Raw genomic sequence first — 19,922 nt, 5'->3', positions numbered from 1 at the left:
CAATTTGACCCGAACACCATACAAAGCTCCTTTTGATTGGAATAATCTTCCTCTTTCTTTAATATACATTTTTTTATTTCATTCTGGCTTTTACTATCAAAAATACAAAGTTATTCAATACAAATAAAATGTAACAATAAATAAAACACAGTTAATTTTACCGTACATTACATACGAGTTGAAAAGTTACTAAGAACATTTAGTCTAGTACAGTTCTTGGTATTACAAAAAGTATAAAAAGTACTTTGTATTATACTGTCCTATACTTATACTCCACTACATTACAAAGGGAAATATTTTTCCTTTTGTTCAACTTAATTTATTTGGCAGATGTATTGTCATTCAGTCAGCACAAAGTCCTGTTGTCACAATGTGCTTGATACTGGGAATAAGGAGTACCAAACACACCCTGTTATCTTGTTTTATTGTGTTGCACTGTTGGAGGAGCATGTGACCTAAGATTTCCATCGACATAACTACACTGTTGCTATGTACGAATAACAATAAAAGCCTTGAAATCTTGAATCCTTGAACCCTGTATCTTATAAAACCGCTCCTCTTGCTGGAATGAAGTTAAGCGTGTAAGCCCGTCCTACTTCCTGCATATCTCACAGATAATCACTTGTTCCCTCCCCTTCACTGAACTTAAGTTTCAATTCAGGTGAAACTGTGAGTCATTGTGAAGTGAGTGAGCTGGCAGACTACTTCCTGTGGACACAGTTTCTGCATGAATTGTATTCAAACCCACTGGGACAAAGAGGATGATAAGGAAGTCTACAGCTGCCCTCAGTGTAGAAGGATCTTCACATCGAGGCCTGTCCTGCTGAAAAGCATCATGTTAGCAGATTTAATGGAGAAACAGAAGAAGACTGGACTTGAAGAAGCTCCTGCTGATCTCTGCTATGCTGGAGCTGAAGATGTGGCCTGTGATGTCTGCACTGGGAGAAAACTGAGAGCCTGTAAGTCCTGTCTGCAGTGTTTGATCTCTTACTGTGAGAAACACCTCCAGCCTCACTATGAATCTCCTGCCTTTGGAAAACACAAGCTGGTGGAGCCCTCCAAGAAGCTCCAGGAGAACATCTGCTCTCGTCACGACGAGGTGATGAAGATGTTCTGCCGCACTGATCAGCAGAGTATCTGTTATCTCTGCTCTGTGGACGAACACAAAGGCCACGACACAGTGTCAGCTGCAGCAGAGAGGACTGAGAGGCAGAGAGAGCTGGAGGGGAGTCGACTAAACATCCAGCAGAGAATCCAGGACAGAGAGAAGGAGGTGAAGCTGCTTCAGCAGGAGGTGAAGGCCGTCAATGGCTCTGCTGATAAAGCAGTGGAGGACAGTGAGAAGATGTTCACTGAGCTGAACCGTCTCATGGAGAGAAGAAGCTCTGATGTGAAGCAGCAGGTCAGATCCCAGCAGAAGAGAGAAGTGAGTCGAGTCAGAGAGCTTCCAGGAAGAAGCTGGAGCAGGAGATCTCTGAGCTGAAGAGGAGAGACGCTGAGCTGAAGCTGCTGTCTCACACAGAGGATCACAACCAGTTTCTGCACAGCTACCCCTCACTGCCAGCCCTCAGTGAAGCTACACACTCCTCCAGCATCCTTCCTCTGCCATACCTTGAAGATGTGAAAGCTGCTTTGTCAAAATTCAGAGATAAACTACTGGACGTCCTGAGAGATAAATGGACAAAGGTGTATCTGACAGTGGGTGATGTGGACATGTTGCTGTCACAACCACAGCCCCAGACCAGAGCTGGATTCTTAAAATACTCACGTCAAATCACTCTGGATCCAAACACAGCAAACACACGTTTTTCGTTATCTAAGAGGAACCGAAAAGTAACTTCAACGCTAGGACAACATTATCCAAGTCAGATAGAAAGATTCATTAAGTATCAGCAGGTCCTGAGTGAAGAGAGTCTGCCTGGACGTTGTTACTGGGAGGTGGAGAAAGGTGTGGGAGGAGTTGCAGTGGCTGTAGCATACAAAGACAATGACACTGTAAATGAACAATTTGGAGATAGTGAAAAGTCGTGGGCATTAGGTTTTTACAAAGGTCGTTATGATTTCAGACATCAGAAAAACCCAACTCCTGTCCCAGGTCCTCAGACCTCCAGGGTCGGAGTTTACCTGGATCACAGTGCAGGTATTCTGTCTTTCTACAGCGTCTCAGAGGAAACCATGACCCTCCTGCTCAGAATCAAGACCACCTTCACTCAGCCTCTATATGCAGGACTTCATCTTGATGATCCCATTGGAAACACTGCTGAGATGTTGTGAGTTTAAGAAGTTATTGAGAGGAAAAGAGGTAATCCTCAGATACTAGACAACTGTTGTTTTGGTAAATGCAAAGAGTGGTTGGCCCTTGTGATGCAGTTAGTTTAAAGATTTAGCAAATCATCATTCCGGCAATATTTGTTCAGGAAAATGCTACAAATGTTTCCACAACTGAAGAAAACCCCAAACATTTAAAGCACTGGACAGTGTTTACATTTGTAGATTTTAAAATGACAAGGAAAAATGCTGGAAAAGTACTCAGGCATTCACTATACTACTATATATATACTATTTTATTTGCAGTAAAGGTACAAATTAAGTAGTAATTTCTCCTAAATGGTTCTGAATTGATGCATTAAGATGCTGTGCTTTTATTGTTGTATTCATGTCTCTATACATATTGTATAAACTGATTGCGAGTTTAAATATTACCTATTTTAATTACATTCTGCATCTAAAACATGAAGCATACTCCATTTAAATAATCTTTTGTCATAATGATGCAGTAATTAAGTAAATGGGCTGTTGGGTAAAAGGTTGTATATTATAGCATGCATAGAGTTGAAGCAGTATTCAATTTGAATACTTATACTCATTGGGTTAATGTTCAACGTGGCTTCAAATGAACTTTAATCTTCCATCCTGCTCACTGTGAGCTAGTTGCAGATTTTAAATTCCCCACCAGAGGTCACACTTTGCATGTTCTCTCCTATAAAACACTAATGTGTGCTTTGGTGCCTTTAACTTTTCAGGGAGTCTTTTTTTATTTAGATCCCTTATTAAATGTTTTGTTTATTGTAAAAGTCTTGAAAGGAAATGCAATTGATGTATCTTTCATTACAAATCCTCTTATCTAACACTGATGTAACATTAAAAATGAAGTTTATTACATTAATTCTCTATTTGAACATCAATATAACTTTTGCTGCATGATTTTATTTTGTACTTACTCACATATATGCTTGCTATTATGTTCCTTGTTATCCTTGGTTTGAGTTAGGATTTAGTTTGCTGTGAATGCTGGGATGTTTCATCACATCCTGACCTAGAAATCAGCCCTGGTGAAATGTACAACATAAATTGTGTGAAGGTGATGATATACTTAATAAAATTACACATTTAGATGCATTGTTCCACGTTTTTTAGCACCACATATCTAGAACAAAGTGTTCTTTAGGCCTCATTAAGTTGAATTTAGGTATATTTATTTAAATATCTCACTGCCAGAGGTGAGAGTACTCAGATCTTGTGCTTGAGTAAAAGTAGAAGTACTCAGAACTTGTTTATGTAAAAGTTGAAGTAGTCTGATCTTGTACTTGAGTAAAAGTAGAAGTACTCAGATCTTGTACTTGAGTAAAAGAAGAAGGACTCAGATCTTGTACTTGAGTAAAAGTAGAAGTACTCAGATTTTGTTTAAGTAAAAGTAAAAGTACTCAGATCTTGCACTTGAATAAAAGTACCAGAGTGTAGGAATACTCTGTTACAGTAAAAGTCCTTTGTATACTGCAGGGTAGCTTGTGAATTTACTCCAGATGGAACTGAAGTCTGATTTAAGACTCGATTATATTTACCATCGTTAATCCAAATCTGTAAAATAACTAAATATATTAAATAGCCTACATGTAGTGGAGTAAAAGTACAACATTTACCTCTGAACTGTAGTGGAGTAGAAGTACAGAGTAGAATATAATGTACAAGTATCTCAAAATGGTACTGAAGTACAGCACTTGAGTAAATCTCCTTAGTTACTTTTTACCACTGTGCCTAAATAAAAAAGAGATAACGTTCAGCCTCCTTTAAATCAGACCCGTCGTGCTTTTATTTTGAAGTGCTTCCGGTGTTTTGTCTAATTCGATGTTTTGTAGATGAGTTTTTATTTGACATGAATATGTTTTTGTTGGCGAGGATTTTGACTATGGGTGAATCCTGGGGGGGCTTGTGTGGTGGATTGACATAATTCACCCACGGAACTACGGGTGGGGGTATTGTTCCGCACGGACATTTTAGTTTAGAGGAACTTCCGTTTTCCGGTCAGTCCGTTTCCCCGGGCTTGAGTTTGTTTACATGCTGTTCCATGTTGAATAAAAGACTAGCTTTGTCTTTTGACACACTGCCTCTGACTCCCGTCTCTCGGTAATACAGAATATAGTATTCAACCAGCAGGCAAATAAGGCTGAACCTCCTCGTCTACCTAACTATGGTTGTTAACCTCTTAAGCCCCAAGCCTGTTTTTCAGGTTTCAGGCTCGAAAATGACATGACCAAAACAAAGGACTATAACTTAACTTCTAAAAGGGTTATATGAATAATTTATTTTATCAAAGCAAGGTCACATCTGTGAGTTGGATGTAGAAGTGTCAGAATCAATAAAGATGTTTCAGTGTCAGAGTAAATCCAGATGGAACATAGTTAAAAAGTGTAAATTCTTGTCTCCGCCCAAATGAAACCCATTACTTATAGTGAAAACCACCCTTTAATGATGGGTTAGTAGCCTAAAAGCTTTAGGAATCCAAAGTATAACATATAATAAGTACCCTGTATCAAGATTGAGGCAAAACAAGTGAGATTTTACCTTTTTAGAGAGATTTAGCAAAAAAAAGTCCAAGCGGACTAAGCTTTGGGCACATTTGGTTCCATCAGTGCCATTTAACCTTTTTCAGGTACCAGACTGTAAAAATCATTGTATAACATTTAATTATCACTATAGGTATTCATTCCAAAAAAAAAAAAAAAAAATTATTGTAAAAAAAAAATTAAGTGTGTGTGTGAAGTTCCCTCTTTGCATGAGATGCATGTTACTTGCACAATAAAAATTAGGAAACTTAGGAAACATTTGACTAACTGGAGCAGATTTATTTAAAAAAAATTAGCAACACACTATACAACAAGCATTTTTTGGGTAAAAAAAAAAAACTTTATACAAACTCTGAATGTTACAGTATTACTCCAGTAAGTCATGCCATGCCCTGTAACAGTTATTTTTGGTAGTGAAGCACAGAGGGACCTGACGCTTCCTGCAGTACAGGTGTCTTCACCCTTCAGTTGCCAGCATCAGAGCACCTCCTGCAGTACCTCCTGACCTTGGTGGCATATTCCCCATAATACTCGGGCATCCAGAAGCCATATCCTCATCGCCTGTGATGAGGATATGGCTGTGAAAACAAATGTGGAAAAAACAAATAGATTAATTCTCTGGCTTTTACTTTCAAAATTGTAACTCAAATCAGAAATAATTTCTCTACAACAACAGCAGAACATCACCGCTCCTCCGCTCCCTTCACTGGCTTCCGGTAACTGCTAGAATCCACTTCAAGACACTGGTACTTGCTTACCATGCTGCGAATGGATCTGGCCCTTCCTACATCCAGGACATGGTTAAACCGTACACCCCAGCGCGTGCACTACGCTCTGCATCAGCCAAACGACTCGTTGCGCCCTCGCTGCGAGGGGGACCCAAGTTCCCATCGGCGAAAACACGTGGGTTTGCTGTCCTGGCTCCAAGATGGTGGAATGAGCTCCCCATTGACATCAGGACGGCAGATAGCTTGCACATCTTCCGGCGCAAACTGAAAACTCATCTCTTTCGACTCCACTTCGAGCGTTAGAACTATTAACGAAGCACTTATATACTAATAAAGGACTGGCTTATCTAAAGCCAGTTGAGTAGCACTTGAAATGTTTGGCTCTATGAAACCTGATGTACTTATATGATTCTGTTTTCTTCAAGGTTGTGTCTTCCTGGTCGAATGTACTTATTGTAAGTCGCTTTGGATAAAAGCGTCAGCTAAATGCAATGTAATGTAATGTAATGTAATGTAATTTTGAGTGTGTGAAATAACATTATATCACTCAAAATGTATACTGTGTAAATTATGTGAGACAGGGTTCATATCATCTTTTCAATATTTAATAATATTCCGTCTGTCATATATTTATATTTTATATATAGCCTATGCATGTGTGTATATATATATATATATATATATATATATATATATATAATATAAGTAATAATTGTAAGTCGCTTTGGATAAAAGCGTCAGCTAAATGAAATGTAATGTAATACCGTGTTAAATTCAACATGTATGTCTTGTTTATTTCAACAAGAACAAGAAACGGCATCCATCTTCTTTGTTTGTTGTTGAGTGTGTGAAAGAATTGAGGTTACCTACTGTAACCCAGCTTCTATGAGTATTGGCGCAGCCCTCTAAGGCTATCGCTATTGGGTTTACCCTTCTGCGCCCCCGCGCAGTACTGAAAACACTTGTAGTCCACGCCCACCCGCTAGGTGGGCCCCACCCTCGGGCCTCCTTCCGGTATAAATAGGGAGGTTGCCCGGCGATCTGCTCCCATACAATATAACTTTTCTTCAGCTATTCGTAGAGCCAGTGGGGCCCAGCGCTTAGAGGGCTGCGCCAATACACATAGAAGCTGGGTTACAGTAGGTAACCTCAGTTCTATTTCGTATATGGCTTCGCCCTCTAAGGCTATCGCTATTGGGTTAAGGGCGAAGCATGATGTAGTCTGCGCCCCACTGGGTCCGTCCAGCACTAGAAGCACAGACATACCTGCTTAATAACACCCCCCTGCCTGTTGTGCCATGCGTAATGGCACATCCCCGTCCCTGGAGCAAACATACCTGTTTTCCTGATGGGGTGAAGGCTGGGAACAATACATACCGACCGCTGTGAGAAAGTAGAGACGAAGGTCCCACCTTGTCCTGCGATCATAGAGGGGGAACAGCCGCTCTCTCCGTGTCAGCCAGGTAGGAGAGCTCTCAGCTGGATCCCTGACGTCACTCACTCTGACCAGGCACTCCCTACGAAGTGTGTCAGAGGAAGGGGAACGTCCCTCTCCTACGAGGGGAAAAAGGGCCGCTCTCTGTGTGCCGCGAGGCAGGAGAGAGGCGCTCAGCTGGATCCCTGACATCACTCACTCTGACAGGACACCCAGTACAGGGTGTGTCAGAGAGGAAAGGGAGACATCCCTCAAATAAAATTGAATAAATGAACAGGGGGAAGACCAAGATGCAGCCGTGCAAATATCTTCCACTGACATTCCTCCGCGCAACACCGAGGAGGAGGAAATTCCTTTGGTTGAGTGCGCTTTGATATTCTCCGGGGGCTCCACCCCAGAGGAGACATATGCCTGTGACACAGCCTCACACAGCCAGTGTGACAGCCGTTGTGTAGACAGAGGTTGCCCGATCGAGCGCTCTCTGTAATGCACAAACAGGCGCTGAGAACGGCGCAATGCCGCCGTGCGCACTACATAGCAGACAGCGCGCGCACCGGCCAGAGGAGATGAGATGTTTGGGGGGAGAGGCTTCTCTGTGATGTGCCGTAATGGTCGTCATGGTGACGTGCCACGCCCTCGCCGCTGCTGCCCGTGAAGCAAAAAAGCTGCGAGGGAGTTTTCACACGCTGCATTCCACTCTGTCTCTCATCATGAGGCGCGTACACGCCCAGAGGATGAGAGGTGTGTGTATGCTGTCCTCACGAGGCGTTATAACAGTGCTCGTGGATTTATTATGGCGTGTGTAAGGCATATCTGGGACAGAGGAATGCCTCGAGCTCTGCAGTTTATAAACCAATAGGTTAAAACAGCAGGCTTCTGCAGTGAATGAAGCACCTCTGGAGACTCCCCCTGTGGGGGAGACCCAGGGGAATCCCCCCCGTGACCAGCTGACGCTAATGCCGAGCAGCTGCGTTACGGAGAGGGCTGTGTGGTTTGTGACACGCCGGAGGAGAGCTGTCAGTTTCTCACTCGCTGCCAGAGAGCGCTCTGCTGCTGGCTGAGTTTTTAATTCCACTCCAGATAACGTTTGTCTGAGAGGGAAGGGAACAGCTCTTCTTCCAACTTGTTATGAAACCCAGGCTTTGACAGATGCGATACGAGATGTACCGTCTGTAAAGCGACTTCCTCCTTGGAGCGAGCCAGCAAAGCAGGTCGTCCAAAGGAAACCACCCTCTCATCCCTCCTCTGTGTAGCGGCTCCAGCCTTCTCTACACCAAAATGGGAGGAGCCAGGAAATATCCAAACGGCAGACGATTGTCTGGTCTGATATTCCCTGAAATGAGAAACCGCAGGAATTTCCTGTGTTTCGGGATGATGGGTACGTGGAAGTATGCATCCTTCAGGTGGAAGTGAACCAGTCGTCCTGGTGAACACATTCCAGCCCCTGTCTCATTGCCCCAGTCTTTTTCGGGATTAGAAAAATAACGGGAGTGAAAACCCCTGATTTTCCTCCCTTTGAGGAAACCTGGAAATATCCTCTTTCAACAGGAGTTCCAGCAGCTCGGATTTGGAGCGCAAGACATAGCTTCTGGGAGGACAGGAGTGTTTCCTGTATCCCATTGAACTGTGGGGGGCTTTTTCGTCACCACGCTGCGGGGTGTGACATGTCGAAGGAGAGCTGTCAGCGTGTCCACTCCACTCTCTGCCGTGAGAGTCGTGCTCTCATGCGGGCTGAGTTCAATTCCACCCAGGTAAACAATACTCTGGGCTGGAATGGGACAGCTCTTTTCCCAATTTATCATGAAACCCAGCTTTGATAGATACGATATGAGTTGTAGCGTCTGTAAAGCCGCTTCCTCCCTGGAGCGAGCCATGTAAAGGTCGTCCATGTAAAAATAGTACTCTCATCCCTCCTCTGTGTAGCGGCTGCAACGCCGTCTCTACACACTTTGAAAAAGTACGAGGAGCCAGGGAATAGCCGAACGGCAGACGGTCGTACTGGTACGCTATTCCCTGGAATGAAAACCGCAGGAATTTCCTGTGTTGCGGAATGATGGGTACATGGAAGTATGCATCCTTTAGGTCTATAGAGGTGAACCAATCTCCCTGGTGAACACACTCTAGCCCTTTTTGACCGTCAGCATGTGAAACAGGTCGAGGATGGGTCTCATTCCCCCTGTCTTTTTCGGGATAAGAAAATAGCGGGAGTAATACCCCTGATTTTCTTCCTCCTGGGGAACCCTGGAAATAGCCTCTTTCAACAGGAGTTCCCGTAGCTCTGCTTGGAGCGCAAGACACTGTTCACGGGATGTTAGGCATGTCACCTGTATCCCGTTGAACTGTGGGGGGGGAGGCGAACTGCAGGGTGTACCCTCTGCTGATCAGCCTGTTCATCCATCTGTCCATCAAACACATGCGCTGCCACGCCGAGAAACACTCTGACAGCGGGCGCGCATGCTCGAGATGTGTTGTGGTTGTCATGACGACGAGCCACGCCAGAGCCCTCGCCGCCGCTGCCCGTGAGGCAACCCAAGGTGGGCCTAGAGCGAAAGGGCTGTGCGGAGGCCTCCACACGCTTATTTTCCTCACACTGTCTCCCTAACCGTCAAGGCCGCTCTGTTTCCTCGGCGGCTCTCATGGAGCAGACGCCGAACGGGAGTACCTCACTCCCTTTTTACCCCCCCCTCTCCTGGTGGGGGGGCGGAGGCCCCGTGAGGCAACCCAAGGTGGGCCTAGCGAAAAGGCTGTGAGGAGGCCTCCACACGTTGCATTCACTCCGCTTCTCATCATGATGCGCGTACACGCTCAGAGGATGCGTGGAGGTGTGTGCAGTGATAACCACATGAGGCGTTACCACGGCGCTCATGGGCTTATTGTCACCGTGTGTAGGTGGCGTATCTCGGATAGAGGAATGCCGCGAGGTCTGTGGTTTAATAACCGAAAGTTATAACCACCAGAACCCTGCAGCGAACCATGCTGCCTACTAATCACCAGATTGAAGGCAGCTGGTGTAGTTACTGTGCTCTGCAGCTTATTAAATCGATAGATTAAAAAGCGCAGGCTTTTGTAACGAATCCTGCTGGCTATTAACCGATAGGTCATAGGCAGCTGGTTTACCCAGAGTGGGGGATATGTGAAACACATTTGAAACTGATGACTCAGCCAACATGTTGGAAAATAAGCTTCTTTTTATTTTCCTCACACTCCCTCCCAAACCGTCAAGGCCGCTCTGTCTCCTCGGCGGCTCTCATGGAGCAGACGCCGAACGGGAGTACCTCACTCCCTTTTTTTACCCCCCCTCTCCTGGTGGGGGGGCGGAGGCCCCGCGAGGCAACCCAAGGTGGGCCTAGCGAAAAGGCTGTGAGGACGCCTCCACACGTTGCATTCACTCCGCCTCTCATCATGATGCGCGTACACGCTCAGAGGATGGGTGGAGGTGTGTGCAGTGATAACCACATGAGGCGTTACCACGGCGCTCATGGGCTTATTGTCATCGTGTGTAGGTGGCGTATCTCGGATAGAGGAATGCCGCGAGGTCTGTGGTTTAATAACCGAAAGTTATAACCACCAGAACCCTGCAGCGAACCATGTTGCCTACAAATCACCAGATTGAAGGCAGCTGGTGTAGTTACTGTGCTCCGCAGCTTATTAATCGATAGATTAAAATGCGCAGGCTTTTGTAACGAATCCTGCTGGCTATTAACCGATAGGTCATAGGCAGCTGGTTTACCCAGAGTGGGGGATATGTGAAACTGATGACTCAGCCAACATGTTGGAAAATAAGCTTCTTTTTATTTTCCTCACACTCCCCCGGTGCCCCGGCTGCCGCTGACGGACGATTCTGACGCCTCGGCTGCTGTTGCTGCTGGTGTCTGTCCGTCTGCCGCTGTGGCCGGGTTGGCTGCTGCTGCTGCCGCTGGTGTCACTGCTGCTTCACCACTGGCTGTCCTCGCCTGGGACACCGCCACGGCTGCGCACAGCGACGGTGGTGTGTTCTGGATGGGCTCCTGCCCACCCCAGACGTCTTCCTCACCCGCAGCAGCTAGAGCGTCCGCCCTTCGCTTCCTGTCGGATGAAGGAAGACGCACATAGTGAGGACATGCGACCTGCTGGCTGAGAGCCGCGTCCGCGTGCTCTGGCCCCAGACAGGCTGCGCATATCGGATGCAAATCGTAGCTCATAATGTAGCCCGTATTGCACGAAGGGCACATACGGACACACTCTTTATTGCTCATGATGTTGCTTTTCTCGTGCTTCAGTAAACTGCTGGTTGCTGAAGAAAAGAGGGAGCAGATCGCCGGGCAACCTCCCTATTTATACCGGAAGGAGGCCCGAGGGTGGGGCCCACCTAGCGGGTGGGCGTGGACTACAAGTGTTTTCAGTACTGCGCGGGGGCGCAGAAGGATAAACCCAATAGCGATAGCCTTAGAGGGCGAAGCCATATACGAAATATAACTTTATATCACAAGATGGATGCCGTAGTGTTATTGTCACGTGTGTGAAATTACTATAGATGAATACACTCTTACACCAAATAAATAACAAAAAGATAAAAACAGATGAATACTCTTACACCAAATACATAAGTAATAGATACAAACAGAGAGATTACATGCCTTTCCGGTGACGGAGGTTCATAATCAGAGTCATTACTGTCCCCTTTATGCGTGACGAGATCACTATCTTCCGACGGAGAGTCCTGAAATACGATGTCCAATGCCTCCTCGACGGACAAAAAAGTCTTCTTTCTGGCTGCCATTGTTACAATGAAGACAAAGAAAACAAATCCTGCTGTTTCGCTGATCGATCTGCCGTTCTCTGCTCTCCTGTCGCCGCGGGACATGCTATGCTATGCTATGCTATGCTATACTATGCTGCGTAAAAAGAGTGGGCGTGTGCATAAACCAGCTATACTGCCTTTACTTATACTTACGCAAAATCCTATCTCTGGAACCTATTGGTCGATTTGGGTGATTGACACCTTTTTTGAATCGTTAGAGATCCAATCGAATCGAGTGGCAAAATACGTAAATATGTTACGCCTGCGGAGGGGGAGCTATGCGTAAACTGCATCTCCCGCAGCTGAAGCCACGGACTGTTAATAGTTGGACCTACTCTTCTGCCGTGAATGAAAGGATTGATTATCAGTAATCATTTTTAAAGTGACAAGAGACATTGGATTAACCTTGAGCAGCGTTTTTATTCCTTTGAACACAACTTTTGATCACAAAACAGCCAAGGTAAGACCTAATTATTGTCATGGATTTTAAAACTGATATTGTTTACTTGCTATGTTCTGGCTGCTAGCTCGGTTAATGTTGTGCCTGTAGTGATGGGGTGTACTGTATACCCATGGAATCTGTGGAATCTCAGCTTTCAGAATATGTGTTGTTTGTGCCAGAGGTGGGAGTAAGTCCTACATGTGCAAGTCTCAAGTCTTGACCTACAAGTATCAAGCAAGTCCCAAGTCACTGTGGTGAGAGTCAAGCAAGTCAAGTCAAGTCATTGCTCAGGTCAAGCAAGTCAAGTCAAGTCATTGCTCAGGTCAAGGAAGTCAAGTCAAGTCATTGCTCAGGTCAAGCAAGTCAAGTCAAGTCATTGCTCAGGTCAAGCAAGTCAAGTCATACAACATTCTGATGAATAAGCCCAGTTTCCGCATTTAAATCAGTTAAAAGACAGTGGTTATGAAAATGGACTCAACCCACACTATGATCTTCATTACATACACAGTTAATCATTTGAAATCTAATTTAGACCGATGACAATCATATTAGATTCATATTAACCCTAGAACTGCAGACAATATAGCTAGGACTCAAAACGTCTGTTCAAAAAGGCAGAATTCCAGGTAAGAAAATCATATATGGCTTTTGCCATTACACATATTTAATTTAAATGTCTGTTAACACTAGAACCGCCAACAGCGTCAGCACCTACATAGATATAATGTTCAAATCATTTCATTGGTTCCTTTTCATCATTTTCCTTATAAACTAAGTAGGACGATTTAAAATTTGAATGATGCACTTCTACAAACAAAAACAACATAATTAAAACATTTAAACAAACTACTAAAAGTAGATGAACTACATTATTCAAAAGTGTACAGTAACTTCTGATAATAACACAGGGGAAATAAACGAGGCATCTCTCTATCTCCTGACAGCCCGTCAGTATCAGGGTTAGTCGAAATGAGTCCCTTGGCGGTTCTAGTGTTCATTTACCGTGTTGTCTTCTCTTTGCTTAATCGATTTGAAACCAAGTCTAACGTAGCTTAAACTTAACGTTAGCTTTCTAGCTAACACAACACATGCACGTACCTTTCTCTGTGGTTTTTTTGTAGTGACGAATGAAGTTGGATGTTGTGGTGGTCGTGATCTTTATGCTGCAGACCCTGCATACCGCTGTTCTCTTCTTATTACCGTCATCGACAAAATAATCCTTGAATCTAAACTTCACTATTTTTGGAGTAAAGCTAGCCGCAGCCATGTTAACTGAGACTCCTGTCTTATGGGTTGCCAGGTTTGTGCGCATGGCGCTATAATCACGTTGTTGGAAAAAATTAAACGTAATATCTCACTACAAAAACAAACGCAAATATTTAATTTGAGAAAGACAAGTCCTTTCAACAGGGGCGGCGCCAGGGGGTAGCTTGGAGTTGCTACAGCAACTCCAACAATTAGCCTAGCAACGGCTTAGCAACCCCATTGTTTTGTTTTGAAAATGTAGCGCTTTGCTAACATGGCAACATAAGGATATTTGGCGTTTGTAATAGCTTGGTCTGAACTTTCTGCGAGTGGTGGAGGCTTAAATGCTAGTGGGAGTTGGGTTTGCACTTCAGTCTTTTTTCTTTTGGTACCGGTGATATTCACATTCGGGTGATGCCTTTTCAAATGAGTGTGATGTATTGCTAGCCGCGTAACCAATGTTAGTTGAACAATGCTGACAAACAGCTTTGGTTCGGTCCACCTGTCTTTGTCCGTCATCCTTGTACGTAACTGCAAAACCAAAATGTTCCCAAACCGGAGACTTCAATGATGCTGGAGGATTTTCAGCTCAACTTTATCTGCGTTCGCCATTTCGACAGTTCCTCAAATTACTGACTACATTTGAAGGCATCCCTGTGACCAGCTCTCATAGTATGCCTCTCGTCCAATGAAATGACTTGGTCGCTCTATGATATATACCTGAGATTACTTCCAGAAAGTTGTTCATGTTCTCAATTTTTTACGTTTAACGCTATATTCACACGTGTACCGAACCGAAGGGCCCGTACCGAATAATTTCAGTACGGGTACGTGTACCGTTACACCCCTAATTGATTGATATGATTGCTATTTAAATCAGCATATACTTCTGTCAGGGTATGCCACCCCTCAAAATCTCCTGCCACCCTCTTGCCACCCCATGAATATTTGTCTAGATCCGCCCCTGGGTGGACGTGACTGCAACAGCACTGCTCCAGTGGCTGGACGTCACCCGCAGGACCAGATGGACAGAAGTCGTCGAATCAATCGACTTCACCCACTCTAGTCGTAAGGCGTGGCAGACCATCAACCAGCTTACAGGCAGAAATACGCCCCCCTGGTGCCCAGTCACCGCAGATTAAATCGTATCCCAGCTCCTGAAAAACGGCCGCTTCCCGGACGCAGACAAAGACTGACATCGCGCGAGGTGTCTTCCATCTTTGGAGCGGACAGTGTCGACGGCCAGTCGGCCACCTCTGCTCTGGAGACTTTACAGCAGATGAACTCAGAGGCCATAAGTAAGCTCAAGCAGGGCAAATCTCCGGGCCGCGACAACAGCCACCCAGAGTTCGTCACCCACCAGAGCACAACAACATCTGGCTGGCTCTGTGCATTCTTCTCGTCGTGCTACCGTAGGTCAAAGCTCCCAAAGACCTGGCGCCACGCCTCCGTCATAGCTCTGCCGAAGCCAAATAAACCTGTGGAAGACCCCAAGTCATACTGTGTCCCATTCAAGATCTTGGAGAGCATGATCCATAGCCGCATCGAGCCAGTGGTGGACTCACAGCTTCCACCGGAACAAGCTGGTTTTTGTCGTGGAAGGTCAACAGTAGACCAGGTAACACTACACTCTCAGGACATCGAAGACAGCTTCCAGGACAATGAGAAAGCTGGGGTAGTGTAGCTGAGACGACCAACATGGAAGGCGATGGAAGATGGCCTTGGGCACCCTGGTAGCAAACTTTCAAAGGTGGCGTCTACAGCTCAACATCGGAAAGACAGTAGCAGCGGCATACCATCTTAGCACCAGAGAAGCTAGGAGGGAACTTGAGGTGCGGGTCAATAACAAACATCTGGAGGTCCAGCAAGCCCCGAAGTACTTCTGCGTGCGTCTGGATCGGACACTGTCCTTCAAACAACATCTTGAAGAGGTCAAGGCCAAGGTTACATCAAGGGTCGCGCTGATCCGCCGCCTCGCTGGAACAACCTGGGGAGCCTCCGCTAAGACGCTGCTATTATCAACCCAAGCCCTGGTCTTCTCTGCAGCGGAATACTGCGCCCCAGCCTGGAGCAGAAGCCCTCACGCAAGTGAGGTTGACGTGGTCATCAACAACGCCCTCCGGATTATAACTGGGGAGGCTGCCACCCTCGCAATATTTACAGTTTGAAAGGGTGTTAAATTAAATTTGGCGATGATTAATGTTTTTTGTGTGTTAATGTAATAGCAGTTAAAACAGGACCGGTCAAATTTGACATCGAACACCAAAGTAAGGGGGGGGAAACTAAGACAATAGGAGGGTTAATACATCCCCGCGTTGACCAGACAAGGGCTTTTATTTTGAAATTACTTTGGTGTATTCCGCCCTGCCCCCTCGCTCGAAAGATCCTCTGGACATTTATTATAAGGTAAAAAACAAAACAAATATTGCAGTCTCTTTTCCCTTTACTGGTTCAGAAAGATAAAAACAAATGAAACGCAGGGACACGCCTCCTGTCTATAATACTGTATATAAAGTCTGCTTGAATACAGAATGTGAGTAAATGCCCTTTATTTCCACCTTAACATAATAAAATAGCTCTTTAAACGTAAAAACGATTGCTTTCTTACAACCAATACAGATTTTTGTTTGGCTCAGTTAAGTCACTTGAAGTTGCATTACAGGAAACATGGAGCACTGGTGGCTCCAAGTGGCAGCATGAACGAAGTGTGATATGATATTTACTGTAAATTGATGCGGGATCTTCTTTTTGTCAGTATTTAAGAAGTCACCAATTGGCTGCAGCCTCAATCTAGAAGACAGTTTCATTGGATAAGGTTGATCTTTAAAATGTCACTTTAGTTTTCCCTCTTTTTTCAAGGAAGTGGGAAGCAGGTCATTTGAATACAAAGCTCCTTTTGATTAGAATAATCTTCCTCTTTCTTTAAGATCCATTTTTCCATTTCATTCTGGCTTTTACCATCAAAAATTATTATTTATATATAATATATCTCTTTCGACTCCACTTCGAGCGTTAGAACTATTAACGAAGCACTTTTATACTAATAAAGGACTGGCTTACCTAAAGCCAGTTGAGTAGCACTTGAAATGTTTGGCTCTATGAAACCTGATGTACTTATATGATTCTGTTTTCTTCAAGGTTGTGTCTTCCTGGTCGAATGTACTTATTGTAAGTCGCTTTGGATAAAAGCGTCAGCTAAATGTAATGTAATGTAATGTAATATATAAATGAAACACAGTTAATCTTACTGTACGTTACATACGAGTTGAAAAGTTACTAAGAACATTTACTCTAGTACAGTTCTTTGTATTAAAAAAAAGTATAGTATAAAAAGTATTTTGTATTACACTGTCCGATACTTATACTCCACTACATTACAAAGGGAAATATTTTCCCTTTTGTTCCACTTAATTGATTTGGCAGCGGTATCGTCATTCAGTCAGCACAAAGTCCTGTTGTCACAATGTGCTTGATTCCGGGAATAAGGAGTAGCCTACTAAACACACCCTGTATCTTATTAAACCGCTCCTCTTGCTGGAATGAAGTTAAGCGTATAAGCCCGTCATTCTTTCTGCATATCACACAGATAATCACTTGTTCCCTCCCCTTCACTGAACTTAAGTTTCAATGTAGGTGAAACTGTGAGTCATTGTGAAGTGAGTGAGCTGGCAGGCTATATCAACAGCAGCATGAGCTGATACGTCTCATGCAGGAAAGAAGCTCTGATGTGAAGCAGCAGGTCAGATCCCAGCAGAAGAGAGAAGTGAGTCGAGCCAAAGAGCTTCAGGAGAAGCTGAAGCAGGAGATCTCTGAGCTGAAGAGGAGAGACGCTGAGCTGAAGCTGCTCTCTCACAGAGAGGATCACAACCAGTTTCTGCACAGCTACCCCTCACTGCCAGCCCTCAGTGAAGCTACACACTCCTCCAGCATCAACATCCGTCCTCTGAGCTACCTTGAAGATGTGAAAGCAGCTTTGTCAAAATTCAGAGATAAACTACGAAATGTTCTGAGAGATAAATGGACAAAGGTGTATCTGACAGTGGGTGATGTGGACATGTTGCTGTCACAACCACAGCCCAAGACCAGAGCTGGATTCTTAAAATACTCACGTAAAATCACTCTGGATCCAAACACAGCAAACACACGTCTGTTGTTATCTGAGAGGAACCGAAAAGCAACTTTCAGACTAGGGCAAAGTTTTGCAAGTCAAACAGACAAAAAAATGATGAGCGGTCAGGTCCTGAGTAAAGAGAGTCTGCCTGGACGTTGTTACTGGGAGGTGGAGAAAGGTGTGGGAGGAGTTGCAGTGGCTGTAGCATACAAAGATAATAACACTGAGATAATTGGAAATAGTAACAAATCTTGGACATTAGGTTTTTACAAAGGTCGTTATGATTTCAAACATCAGAAACACCAAGCTCCTGTCCCAGGTCCTCAGTCCTCCAGGGTCGGAGTTTACCTGGATCACAGTGCAGGTATTCTGTCTTTCTACAGCGTCTCAGAGGAAACCATGACCCTCCTCCACAGAGTCCAGACCACCTTCACTCAGCCTCTCTATGCAGGACTACGTCTTAATGGTCCCCCTGGAAACACTGCTGAGATGTTGTGAGTTTAAGAAGTTATTGAGAGGAAAAGGGGTAATCCTCAGATACTAGACAACTTGGTAAATGCAACAAGTGGTTAGCACTTATGATGCAGTTAGTTTAAAGATTTAGCAAATCATCATTCCGGCATTATTTGTTCAGGAAAATGCTACAAATGTTTCCACAACTGAAAAAAAACCCAAACATTTAAAGCACTGGACATTGTTTACATTTGTAGATTTTAAAATGACAAGGAAAAATGCTGGAAAGTACTATACTACTATATATATATATATATATATATATATACTATATACTATATTATTTGCAATAAGGTAAGATTCAAGAACTAATTTCTCATAATTAGTTCTGAATTGATGCATTACGATGCTGTGCTTTTATTGTTGTATTCATGTCTCTATACATATTGTATAAACTGATTGTGAGTTTAAATATAGCCTTATTAAAAAATGAAGCATACCTTATTTAAATAATCTTTTGTCATAATGATGCAGTAATTAAGTAAATGGGCTGTTGGGTAAAAGGTTGTGTATTATAGCATGCATAGAGTTGAAGCAGTATTCCATTTGAATACTTATACTCATTGGGTTAATGTTCAACGTGGCTTCAAATGAACTTTAATCTTCCATCCTGCTCACTGTGAGCTAGTTGCAGATTTTAAATTCCCCACCAGAGGTCACACTTTGCATGTTCTCCCCTATAAAACACTAAGGTGTGCTTTGGTGCCTTTAACTTTTCAGGGAGTCTTTTTTTATTTAGATCCCTTATTAAATGTTTTGTTTATTGTAAAAGTCTTGAAAGGAAATGCAATTGATGTATCTTTCATTACAAATCCTCTTATCTAACACTGATGTAACATTAAAAATGAAGTTTATTACATTAATTCTCTGTTTGAACATCAATATAACTTTTGCTGCATGATTTTATTTTGTATTTACTCACATATATGCTTGCTATTATGTTCCTTGTTATCCTTGGTTTGAGTTAGGATTTAGTTTGCTGTGAATGCTGGGATGTTTCATCACATCCTGACCTAGAAATCAGCTCTGGTGAAATGTACAATATAAATTGTGTGAAGGTTTGATTGATTGAAAAGTTTATTAACAGCTTGTATATTGGGTACAGTACAGTACAGCTCAAAACATACAATTGTTAAGGGGATGCAGACCAGAGAAAGACTTTCGTCTTGTTTACATCAGGGTCCCCCATTTCCAATTCATCATGTCATTTAAGACATATAAGACATATTTGACATACAGATGGCTTATTTACAATTTACATACAGGTGAAGCTGTCCATTGAACGACAGGTTGAGATTTGTACCATTACCGGGGCCAGTTTTGCAATGCTCTCCCCCGAAGGTGCTCTTTAAGAGAGGTTTTGAAGGTAAGTATAGTTTTACTTTCCTTTACAGTTGTGGGAAGAGCGTTCCACCTTGATGTGGCATAATTGCGAAACGTGTATTCCCCCTTTTTTGTGCCAAATCTGGTGATGATATACTTCATAAAATTACACATTTAGAAGCATTGTTCCGGTTTTTTCGCACCACATATCTGGAAAAAAGTGTTCTTTAGGCCTCATTAAGTTCAATGTATTCAAATATCTCACTGATAGAGGTGGGAGTACTCAGATCTTGTACTTGAGTACTCAGATCCAGTGGCGAGCCGTGACTTTTATACCTAGGACCAACAAGCTCTCCGGTCTTCACATAACTCGCAGAGACGCCATTTAACCCTTCACATTCCAACAGAAACTGAACAGGCAGATTCGAAGGATTTATTTCTTTGGAAAAGTTATTTTTAATACAATTAAATGAAGTTATTTTGGTAAAACTAATGAAAAAT

The 19,922-nt window shown here is 43.7% G+C and overlaps 1 protein-coding gene across 1 annotated transcript; it reads left to right on the top strand.

Moving 5' to 3' along the window:
• The first annotated feature begins 705 nt into the window (after positions 1-705).
• Positions 706-18,083, top strand: LOC117555406 (tripartite motif-containing protein 16-like). Its single transcript, XM_034230312.1, has 2 exons — positions 706-1,402; positions 17,214-18,083. The coding sequence occupies exons 1-2, from the start codon at positions 728-730 to the stop codon at positions 18,081-18,083; spliced, it is 1,545 nt and encodes a 514-aa protein (XP_034086203.1). The 5' UTR covers positions 706-727.
• The last annotated feature ends 1,839 nt before the right edge of the window (positions 18,084-19,922 follow it).

This window comes from Gymnodraco acuticeps, unplaced genomic scaffold (genome assembly GCF_902827175.1).
Source record: "Gymnodraco acuticeps unplaced genomic scaffold, fGymAcu1.1, whole genome shotgun sequence".
NCBI classification, from domain to species: Eukaryota; Metazoa; Chordata; class Actinopteri; order Perciformes; family Bathydraconidae; genus Gymnodraco; species Gymnodraco acuticeps.
The sequence above is the reverse complement of the archived record's forward strand: the minus strand, read 5'-3'. Positions and strand labels throughout refer to the sequence as shown.